Raw genomic sequence first — 12,443 nt, 5'->3', positions numbered from 1 at the left:
CGAGTAGTAAAAGTACATCTCTTTAATAGTAGGCTTCTTGACACTCTTCCTTTCTTGGATCCAGGCTTGCAACTTCAGGTACGGCCTAAGAATTACCAAATGAGTTTTCACTAATAATTATGTGCTTTGAGTTCATTCTATGAAGCAATTCGAGTTCGAGACTCATTGTCCTTTCCCAGATTTCCACCTTTTTACACATAAGAAGTCGTCAAAGATATTTTCTTTAACTTGTTTAGGGATCACGAGCATGTAATTGGTACATGGTTCAATCTTCGGTTTAAAAGAAAAAAAAATCGAACTAAGTTTAATTGTGCATGCTCGTTGAAGCTATTTTATAGAGCTTTTTCTTTATTTTAGATCTATTCTTCGTTTTATATCTCATAATAATTGTGTTTAACATGTCATAAAACTCTCCAAGTGGATGTAGTAGGTCAAGATCCAACTAGTATAAATCTTGCTCATTCGTCTTTCTGATTTTGTTGTCCTTTACCTAATGCAAATAGTGTGTGCGAGTGGATATTTACATGGATGTAACACGTTAATAAATCTCTATCGTTAACACGATTACTTAAATATAAGCAACACGCTAATTGAACTAACTTTAGAAGTGTGTGACCAATATATGATGTTTTTGGAGAGGATAGTTAGAGGTGCGACAAGGAGGGGTCAACACCATGTAAATCCCGATCCATAGTGTCTTGCTAAATATCAGAATTGGCGGTATGCTCAAAACGAGAGTTTGCTAATATAAAGAGCAAACTCTAAACTAGACTGATAAAGTAGATACATGAACAACTATTCAAGGAAGAGATTATATGATACCTTGTTAAAGGGGACTATTGTTTGGAGTTTGATCAAATTTCAATATTAGCTATATAAGGGTAAGATCTTGGTCTATAAGTAAGGAGAACTATATTCATTGGTATCAAGCCAGTTGATCAACAACAAAGCCATGAGAATTTAGGCCTAAAATGAACACAACATCATTATTACCATGACACAATATGGATGGAGGGGTATGTTGTTCCTAACACTAATGAGCTATGATTTGACATATGATAGCATACCTAGCTATGTGAGCTATATTTCATGAGAATTATAAGTAGATTATTTGTTCGTTTTCATGCTATTTGTATTGTACCACATTGACGCACAAAAAAAAACATATTTGACATATTTCATGAGAATTATAACATTAATTTTTTCCTTTTCTTTGATTTTACTAGTTTTGTTATGGAACTTTATTTGAGATTTTGTTGTTTTCTTTAAACATACATAGCTATAGCTATATTTATCGTGTATGGATTGATTCAGCCATGTGAATTGTATGGATAGAATTTTTTTCTCTTTATTTGCATGTTTATTTACTTTGATTTATTCCTTCACTCAAATTTGATTCTTTAAACAAAATATATCAAGCGAATAAGATGAGATGTCGGTAATTACTTACCTTCTATGTCAAAACTTGACCCATACACTTCCCGTTAGCAATTTCTGCTACAACATAAATTTAAGAAATTAACAAAATTAAACGAATACCCAAAATGATAGTAATTTATTTTTATGTTTCCACACCTAAGAATAGAAAGATAGCGAATATTAATATTCATGAGGTTACATATCAAAATCAATTGACAATGAGGGGAATAACTCATGTCCGTTTTCTCTTGGATGTGAGTTCCTTAATAGCGAAAAGAAGTATGCTAATAAATTATTCATAAAATTATTACACTAAGTACCACCACACAACACTAAACAAACCCAAAGCAAAACACAGTACATATAGCTCTTTATTCATTTAAAGCACAGATTACCAACACATGCAAAGAAGAAACACAAGGGGAATTCAAAGGTGCACATGGCAGCATTATTTAGTACATGAATTCCTTAAAAAACACACATACACTTCACCAATAAAACCATAACTTTCTGAAATCACAGTTTTTCCTGTTCAGTTTGAAAGCTGTAGTTATAGCAATTGCTGCCAATATAGACCCCATCATCGAAGTGTTGAATTACCACTTTGCCATTGGTGAGAACGTCTCTTTGAGTGTAGGAGTAGGGGATGTCGCAGTAGCCTTTGGTTGCTAACACTTTGGTCTTCACTCGAGAGAAGCTTGGCACCACAACTTCATGCTCCACCTCCATTCTAGTTTTGCTCTCTTTAGTTTCTCCCCATGTTCGTTCCTCTCTAATCTCTGCTGAAATCTCGAGTTCTTGGGTCGCGATCTCGGGACTCCCGGCCTCGATCGACATCTTCATACCTAACTTAGTCGCTACCGAGTTTGTCCACGTGGATGACTTGGTGTCTTCGTACCTGTTGAGAATTTGAACAAATAAATCTACCATACCTTAGTCGTTAAGGGCCTATTTAGTAATAAGATTTGGTCCTCTTCATTAAAGAGCCAAGAATTTTTCTTTAACCATACAACAATGTAATACAGAGTAATATATCAACTAAGCTTTTAGGTTGGATGGTCGTAGTTTAACGATACCTGAGTTTGAGTTTTTGCTTCTCGGGTTCACTATTCTTGTTCACAACATCCCCAGACGCCATCGTCACGAATGACTCACCATAGATTCTCGCATCCATAAGTCGGAAGTTCACGTCGTAAATCGTCCTCGAAATCACAAGCTCTTCTATCTCGAGTTTTGCCTCGGGCGTAATGGTGGTGACAGCAGCGTTCAGACAATTGTCCTTCCCTTCTGTAGTAAGTCTCTTGCAGAATCTATCATTTCCTCTGTTGATAAGGGCCACGCCATTGCTATTATTAAGCCGAACAGGCCAAAACAGTGTGTTTGGATCGTCAAAATTATCTTCGGTTGCTTTTACATGGATCCAATTAGGATCACGAATCCAAAACTTTCCCAAATGGTCGTTTTTTATCCTCACGTGCCCATCGGGCGTGGTGAAGATTTGATTCCCCACAAGTGGATCTCCAACATCGGTTTCTGAAAACTCCAAATACCGAGTCCCAGAAGAATGGACTCTGAGATATCTGCCATTGTCGCCCTTGAACGCCACGTGTTTCGGCAGCACGAACAGCGTCGACCAATCCACCACTGCCATCAGATCCGACTCATCGGCTTCAATTCCCGCATTGGCAGCGAACAGTGCCTCGCGGAACTGCCTTGACTCATGCTCTCGGAGCTGTAGGAACCGACCAAGCTCCACGTGTTTGAAGCGGAAGGCTTCAATGTCGTAATCGTAGATGGGTTCGAACAATGTGCATGAGAATTTTGATTGGTCCTCGTCAGGTTCGTTGGCGCTTGCGACAATGTACTTGGATTTGGCCGACCAACGAACCCAATATTTGTTGTTGTAACAACACCTTCAAAAACAAAATGACAAAGGTATAATTATATAATATTTGAAACTAAACTTTTGTTATCCACTCAAAACATAATTTAATTGGTTAAGACGTCTATTTTCCATCCATATTTTTTAACTTAAAAAGAAAAAGACACCAAACAAATACTTAAGTTGTAAAAAAAGATATAGAGACAATAAACCAATTTAGATTATGGAATAAACTTTATTGAATAAATAAATCTAATTTAAATAATACCATCAAGGTTCCGAGCTTAATTTAGAGCTTAAACTTTCAAAATTATTCTATTTTAGTCCCTATGGATTCAATCTATTTTTATCTTTGAATTTCTAAGTTTATTTTATTTTGAATTATAGGGACTGCACAAATATTTATTTGGGTCCTTCATTGGCAAGAACTAAAATGTTTTTCAAAGTCCTATGCATTAAATAAATCTTCCGAAAGCGTTTTTTTTTTTTTTTGTAAATGATATCGAACCAAAGAAACAAGAGATGAGGAGGCTAGAGAAAAACACCCAAATTCAGAGAAATGGTAGAGATATCGTAATTACAAAAGAAGTTAGACTTTATGGACGAAGAAGAAACTAGAACCTTTTACGTCCTCTCAAAATTGAGAGCACAATCCTTCAAAAGCTCTTTTTGACTAAATGGTATTACTTTTTGAATGTTTAGAAATTAAAGAAAGAGATATCGTGAAAGTTTTTGAGCAAACATAAGGTAAATTACAAATTTTGTCCCCGTAGTTTGTCCAAATTTGTAAATTTGTCCCTGCAATTTTAAAAGTTTCAATTTAGCTCCTATGATTTCAAAAGTATTAAATTTAGTCATTATGATTTTAAAAGTTTCAATTCGGTCTCTATGATTTAATCAAAGTTCATAAGTGGTCATTGATATGTCCTCAAAGGATGGCAGAGTGGCAAAGATATAGGACTTTGTGGTATCACCTATCATGAGGTCTTCTATTCCATTACTCCACTTGTCATAATGCTCAGCCCCAACACCCAACAAGCCCCAATTATAAGGATGCAATAGTGTAAGTCGCACGGCGTTGATTTCGAGAAATAAAAAAAATAAGAATAAAAATAAATGGTCCTTGATATTACAAAAAAATTTCACATGGTAGTTTTCTATTTGGTAATTGTGTGTTAGTTGATTGCATTAGGTTTTGTGACTAAATAAAAAATATGGAAACTGCAGTGGGTAGCAAAAATATTTTATGTATTTCAAAATATGTTACCTGTTTTTTAAATTTTGAAATATAACAAAAATTTTCAATTATATATCAGTAGTATATCATATACTCATATCAGTGGTATATCAGACACTCGTATCAGTAGTATATCAGTTGATATGAGTATTATATTAGATATATCATATACATATTGTACAGTCACTCATATCAATAGTATATCAAATATATATCATATACATATTGCAAGTATATCAGACACTCATATCAATAATATATCAGATGTATATCATATACATATATGAGTAGTAAGATAGATTATAGATATATTACAAATATATTACAGATATATAACAAATATATAACAAATATATATCATTTGGATAAAGTTGTCATTTTAAAATTGAACCTCTGTTTTTTTACAAAAAATAGTGCTATATTTGAAAAAACTAAATATTTTTGTTTACTGTCCGTTAAAAATAAAAGAAAATAAATGAGCTTCTCGAGTGAGAGAAAAATACAATTTAGGAACAATAAACTCGTGAGATTCAACCAAATTGAAAGGTGCGACGAAAAAGAATAGAAACCAAATTAAAACTTTCAAAATCATAGAAACCAAATTGAAATGTGCAAACAACAGCAAAAAAAAATGAAAACTCCGAAACTATAATGTAACACACCTGATATGAACAAGACCCCTCTTCCCTTTGGCTCTGGCTTCTTCGACCTCAAACTTGGCGTATGGGCTGACCACATGAGATCCACAGAACTTGAGAAAGCCATTCATGGTTTTACTTTTGTCATCATTTATATAACGCAGATATCGACCGTTCATCCTCGATTTCATGGTGAAGTATTTAGGCAGTGACTTTCTTTCTTCTCCATCCGACTGATTCATGGCTACCTTCAAGATCAATGCTGTTCTCTTTTTGTTCTTTTTTCTTCTGGGCTTTTATTTTTCTTCACCTAAAGATGGGGTTTGATATTTATGGAGAAAGATGAGGAAATGACAAAGAAAGTGTAGCTGGCCCGATTGGAGTGGGCAAATGGATCCTAATGTGGAGTATCTTGGGAAGATGACTGAAAAATAATATTAAAATTTGTCACTTCTCAATAATTCAAATTCTATTAACCAATAGGAAAGTTTCTTTCCTATTTCCTCAAATTATTGTTCACGGAAATAATTTAAAATTTTTTTATTTTATTTAGAACGAAAATGATTTGAAGTCAATGTAATTAAATTTATTTATTTGGAGATGTTCATTGGAATGAAAAAGAAACTAAAAAGTTTATTGATTTAGGCTTTTGATTTAAATTTACTAATAATAAATTAAAATAGGGTAAGGTTAAATAAGTAATTTATTTTAAAATTCTATAGAATCCTGAAAAATTCGACCGTTTTGATTAGGAAAATTTTTTATTTAAAAATACGATTTGAGATACAATGATTTAGATAATTTTTTTTTTAATACAATATGTGGGGTGGGAGATCGAACTCACAACCTGACACGGTTTGAATAAACTATTACTTATTTAATTTGAAACCGTATATATATATATATATATATTTCTTTAAAAAATCTCTGACATATATTTATTGTATTGAAAACTTGCAGATTAAATATATCTTTTGTTACCTAATATTTTCACGTCGCCACTAAGCTTAGTTGCTTCTTATATATATATATTTATTTATTGTATTGAAAAGTTGCGGATTAAATATATCTTTTGTTACTCAATATTTTCACGTTGCAACTTAGCCTCTTTTGTTTGAAAATTTACCAATTTTACCATTATCATATGCGTGAAATTGTTAGAATTGGGACAATGATAAGCTTATATGAGAGGAAGTTCAACTTTTTTTTTTCTCTGTAGGCTAATTTGCTTCTCTAAATTTCTAGCCATCAACTCACTTGAATTCACCCACAAAGAGGATATAATTCAAAAATCTTAAAATATAAGATACTAAATTAAAATTTTAATTTTAAATTATAGAAATTAAATTGAATAAATATCCTAATATCAAGAACTAAACATATATTTAGCCTTAAAAAGTATATCTCCTATCATTTTTTGTAAGTGTTTCTATCTGCAACGGTTGTGACATGAATATAAGTCCCACATTTATTAAGAAAATGATGAGAATATAATTTCTTTTTCAATTTTTAGTACAACAAATATGAATATGGAGGATTGAACTCTCATTTATACCTCTGTTTGTAATCTGGAATTTGTAGAGATTACAAAATTATAATGAATTTGAAATCAAACACCACTCAGAAAACTGCATTCAACAATCGTTAACTTCGCTCCTTAAAGGGTAGGTTGCTCTATAACAAGAAGACAAGTGTTGGGCTATTTTTTTTTTTTTATTTTACTAAAATTCATAATCCCATCAAAATCTCTTTTATTTTTAAAAAGTGCTTAGGGATTCTTCTTCCTTTTTTTTCTCCCTACAACTTCTCACCTCCTTTTCTCTCCTACGTCTCCATTTTTTTCTCTATGCACTACTGTATCCTCCTTTTTAAAATAATAGTACACTATATATAAATAAATATATATATATATATATATTATTTTTAATTTTATAGTTGTAAATGAAGAGTCATATTTGGTTCCATGTTGTATTGTCTACTAATTTTAGACGAAGGTTTCTATAGTTTTGTGTTCGTAGCCATTTTTGTAAAGGTATGTAATTGAAGAAGTTTTAGGATATTGGATTAAACACACCACATATGAGTGTACCTTTGATTTATTTGGAACGAGTGAGTTAGTGTTTTTTTTTTGGTTCTGTTGTTATGTTTTTTTTTTTTGTTAATATTCTCAATGTTAATTTATCCTATAAATTGGAGCTATATTAAGTTGAAAAAGAAGGAGTGAAAAGAAGAAAGAAGTTACAGCAGCAAAAAGAGAGAAAAAGGAGGTGAGAAGTTGTAGAGAGGGAGATGAAAGGAAGAAGAAAGGAAGAAGAATCCTCAGACACCGTATTAGAAAACTAAATAGCTAGATTTTGATGAGATTATAAGTTTTAATTATATATATATATATATGTGTATTTTTTATCCAATAAATTTGAAATGCATTAAGTTAAGAAAAAAACAAGAGAAAAAAGAGGCTACAGGAGTGCATCAAGTTGAGAAATAAAATGGAGACAAAAGAGGAGAGAAAACAGAGGTGAGAAGTTGTGGGGAGAGAAAAAAGGAAGAAGAAATAAGAATCCTTAAAGCACTTTTTAAAAATACTAAAAAAGAGGTTTTTGATGATATTATGAGTTTCAATTAAAATAATTAACAATGACATTAGCTTAATACTTGTCTTCTTATGATAGAGCCATGTAAGGGTAACGAGTTTGAATGTTCCTATTTGAAATGCATTAATTTTTTAAATTGGAAGATAAGCCCTCCAATTTATCACGTAATTTTGGTTTTACATTTGAAAGCATTTTTCTTAAATAATTCTTATTTGGATTGAGATATTTTCAAAGTTTTTTTTTTCTTTAACAATAAATATGAAATTTTCAAGTTTTAACTAATTTGATTTAAGATTGATTCTCTATCATGACTATTGATATTAAAACATAATAATAATATTATTATATCTAGTAAAAATAATAATATTATTATTATTTTATCTCCTAAAATTATATGGATATAATAATAAAATATTATACAAACAAGAAATTTCAATGATTGGAAAGGAATTTAGTTTAATTAAGAATTTGCAATGAATTGGAGGATCTCCGAAAAATATTTTTGGATGTTTTTGTCCCTGTCTTAATTTATTAATTGACAAATTAAGTCATTAATAATTTATTATAAATATTAAATTAATTATTAATATTAATTATCAATAAATGTATATGATAAACCAGGTTAGAATATATACAAAAGATATTTTCTACCCATAAAATTAAATTTTCTTCTTTAATTACAAGAACTTCAAAAGTTTTGTAACATTTTATCTCGTACTATTATAAAAACATATACTTTCTTTCACTAATTTTTCACAATACTTAGTTCTCTCAAAACATTGCTATTAAATATTATTCAATCTCAAAATCATGTTGGTGGCATATTCATTAAGTTGCACAGAATACATGTGTCGAATCTATATCTCGAATACAAGGCTTGCGACGTTATCATTCCATTCCATAATTTATGAGGTTAAATAATAGTGATTAGTGTATAGTTAAAATTTGATTTTTTTTCCGTTTACTATTGTTTTTTTATTGTTCTTTTATAATCAGTATTTCATGTTGATTTTGTTGAAAAGCATTAAAAAGTTTTTAATTAATGGTAAATAGTAAATTAATAAATTAATTATCAACAATAATTTGTATGAAATCTAAAACGTTGGTAATTTTTTGTCTTCCATTTTCCAATAATATAATTTAAATATTTTTTTATTAATTTTAATTATAATATAAAATTAAATTAGTATAAATTAAAATGTTTAATATATAACAAAATGTTAGCTTGAAATTTTTTTAGAATTTAAAAAAAACCAAACGAGATGTTTTTAAAAAAAAAACATAATGGCCCAAATTAGATAAAATAAAATTTTCAAAATAAAAAATTAAAGTACTTCTATATTTTTTAATAATATATTAAAAAAATGGAATGTAACCTAAAATTCATTACAAAAAAGTGCTAGGAAATAATGCAATTTAAATACATCATAAAGATTAAATGATTAAATTAGTAAAATACATATATCTCGATGACGTTTGCATATATACATCTCGATTTTCTTTTTTGGTTATTATTGTTATTATTTTACGATTAATAGTATTATTTTTCTCATTTATTTATGTTATTATAAAATTAAATTAAATTGAAAATACTTCGTACGTTTGCACGTGGTATCGAATTAGTAAAAAGTGTTTAGTATTTCTGTAACATCTCTTTCTCTCCTAAAAGAAAAACTATTAGAAATTAAAAAATGTAACGTAAACAGGGCAGGAGTATTATCATTACTTTTTTTTTGCATCAACCTCTTAGTCAATGATATATATCGTTGATGTCGATTTCTAGATAAGATCCACGTAGGTGTCGCATATGTTTTCATCTCCAAAAACCTTATGCACACACGTAAATATTGCACTTGTATGATACTCTGCCAAATGCACGTCATACTTAAGTTAGAACTCAAGTAGAGGTACACGGGTATGAAGCAAAAAGAATAAGGAAGCAGAAATCTTGCAGTTGAGGAACTGCTTGAGATTGTGTGTCGAATCATCACACGGAGTTGTATAAAAAGGAAATGCAGCTATCCTTCACTAGGGTTCTTCTCTTTCTTATACATAGGGAGAGAGAGAAAGACTTATTCAGGAGGGACGTCCAGGGGTTCACCAATTCTGGTCGGATCCCAATTTTTATAGGATGCTAATTTGAACTTTTTGGTTATGATACCATATTAATATTCATGGGATTCAATCTCATAGCCAAAACTCCATGAGTAGTAATATGGTCGTATGAGAGCGCTAGCCCAAAAGTACAAACGAGCATCCGATTTAAAAATGAGATCCGGACAAGATTGGCTAACCCAGAAGAGTCATAATCTTGAAAGGCATGTTAAGGATCCCACATTTGAAAAAAAACAAGTGGGCTACTCCTCTTATTACAATTTGATTTTGAGATCAAATCTCATAAATATTGATATTTGGCCGGATACCACTTTAACTTTAAAAAACATCAACTTAAAATATCTAATAGGTCCTCAAATTTCAATTTGGTAAATAATAGATCTCTGAACACTTTCAAGTTTTGTGTCTAATAAATCCCTAAATTATTTGATATTTTTAAAATTAAAAGATTTATTAAATAAAAAATTAAATTTATATTCTAATACGATTCCAAACTTTAAATTTTGTATCTTATGGGTTAGTAAATTAAAAAAAAAAAGTTTGAATAGATTAATAATTTATTAGACAAATAATTAAAATTGAAACCCTATTATACAACATTGTTTTTTGTGAGTGTTTAATCCTAAAAAGACCAAAGCTCAAACTTGTATAGAGAAAGTAAAGAGCTCCGACGTTCAAATCAGTTTCGATCCGATCTATTGCTCTAGAAAGAATAGTTTCACGTACTTGAAAAGTGAGGTAGACGACTCTATTTATAGGTGTTGAGCTTTCGACAGCAGTTGATGAGTGGTTACAACCGTCCCACAAATCAGTGTGTATTGTTGGAAAGGCGGTTGAATGGTTTTGTGATTGTTTATGCAAGATTTTGCACAACGTCAAATTTGGTCAAGCTCGAACTCGGTCCTTGCTTCGACCTCAAATTTTAAGGGAAGATCTGCACAAGAGGGCAAAATCTCCAACCCTCAAATCAGTAAGCAACTTGGACTTAATATTAAGTTTGAGGAGAAATTACATACCTGATGGTGAAATGGGGTCTTCAATTTATAGGTTTAGGCTCCAACAAAAGTTGCGACAGGCGGTTACCTTGGTTGGAGTTGAGATCGGATATGTCAGGTTTAAGCAGGTCAAACCCGGACATTTATACCCGTTAATGATAACTTTATTCTTGGAGAAAATGAGAGTCATCCACCTCTAAGGGTTCCGAGGTAGAGCTGCGCTAATTTCATTTAGGGTTGTCCCCTTGTAGTGAATCACTATCCTCCACGTGACAATCTGGATTCTTCCCCCAAACATGATATAGCTCATCCTTGTTGCCTGAGCTATATTAGTGGCCGAGCTATGAAGCAATGAAGCTCTTCGAGGTGACCTTTATGGTTGAGCTATCTCTTATGGCCGAGGCGAGCTTTATGGCCGTGCTATGTCTTATTTCCAAGCTAGTTCTTATGGCCTAGGTGAGCATTATGGTCGAGCTATCTCTTATCTGTCCATGTATCACATCATTTTTTATCACCGGCAGTGAGGTATTGTTATTATACAATTAAGATCGAACTCTACCAAGAAACTACTTTTTCCACACCAACATTTCTTGAACTAAAAAAATTGTCTCAATAGACCCTTTATGGATGCGGGTGTAGTTTAACAAGACATATTAAGTTTAGCTTGGCATACCCTTTTAATTTTAAGACTTCTAAAAAATATTAAATTTTTTTTAAAATAATTTTTATAAAGACAATTTTAATTGAAATACAGCTTGTGTGCCAGATACATTTTCTCAAAATAATTTTAATCACAATTTTTTATTTTTTTATTTTTATTTTTTTTGTTGCACTACATCTAAAAATTATACTACAAATATCAACTACCATAAAGGCCAATCATTTTAGAATCACTATTTGGAGAATCAATTTTAATTCTAAAAGTTATTTAAAACTAATATATGACTATTTCAAATTAAGTGATATTTATTTGTTACCAAGCACTCTAGATGTTTTTAAAAAATACTTTTGGCCCTCCAAAATCATTAAATTAATCAAATAGCTTGTTTGGGAATAATTTTAAAATGAGTGATTTTAGCAAAAATATTTATGATAATTTGATTTTGTGAGAGTGGTTTTTATATAATTATTTTAACTTATGGTTACACAATTTTTTGAGTGATTTTATATAATTAAAAACGATCTTGAAATATTAATATTTAAAGTTTAAAGAGAGAATTTGACAAAAAAAAAATAGAGAGAGAAAAAGGTAAAAAGAAACACAAAAGTTTAGAGATAGAAATTCTAGAGGGCGAGAGAAAAAATTTTAGACAAATAAACTCATAAAAGAGATGAGAGTTAAAAATCTGGAGAGAGATTACAAGAATTTTAGAGAGAAAAAAAATTAATGATAAATAAAGTTGGAGAGTAACAAAATTTTAAAAAAAGTGAAAAATAATTTCTCCAAAATTTGAGGTGAAGATAAGTGAATACAAAAGTAATTTTTTAAAATTAAAACAATAACTATTTTAAAAATTAATTTTCTATTAACTTTTTTTGGGCTAAAATTCACTTGGAGAATCA

The 12,443-nt window shown here is 30.4% G+C and overlaps 1 protein-coding gene across 1 annotated transcript; it reads right to left on the bottom strand.

Annotated features, from left to right (window-relative positions):
- Window positions 1–1,758: 1,758 nt before the first annotated feature.
- On the bottom strand, window positions 1,759–5,541 carry LOC111024279 (uncharacterized). The gene is made up of 3 exons (XM_022301926.2): window positions 5,201–5,541; window positions 2,496–3,332; window positions 1,759–2,317 (listed from the first exon to the last, which is right to left on the bottom strand). Exons 1-3 carry the CDS (start codon window positions 5,416–5,418, stop codon window positions 1,936–1,938), a joined length of 1,437 nt encoding a protein of 478 aa, XP_022157618.1. The 5' UTR covers window positions 5,419–5,541; the 3' UTR covers window positions 1,759–1,935.
- Between the last annotated feature and the right edge of the window lie 6,902 nt (window positions 5,542–12,443).

This window comes from Momordica charantia, assembly GCF_013281855.1.
Source record: "Momordica charantia cultivar OHB3-1 chromosome 7 unlocalized genomic scaffold, Mcharantia_2.0 BLBB01000007.1, whole genome shotgun sequence".
Taxonomy (NCBI): Eukaryota; Viridiplantae; Streptophyta; class Magnoliopsida; order Cucurbitales; family Cucurbitaceae; genus Momordica; species Momordica charantia.
Note: the sequence above shows the minus strand (reverse complement) of the source record. Positions and strands in the feature narration are given on the sequence as shown.

Bases quoted from the DNA above. Each gene is read 5' to 3' on its own strand.
- LOC111024279 (XM_022301926.2), bottom strand. From the start codon at position 5,418: ATGAATCAGTCGGATGGAGAAGAAAGAAAGTCACTGCCTAAATACTTC. The intron at 3,333-5,200 runs GTGTGTTACATT...TTGTTTTTGAAG, and splicing joins AGGGGTCTTGTTCATATCAG to GTGTTGTTACAACAACAAAT. The intron at 2,318-2,495 runs GTATCGTTAAAC...AATTCTCAACAG, and splicing joins AAGCAAAAACTCAAACTCAG to GTACGAAGACACCAAGTCAT.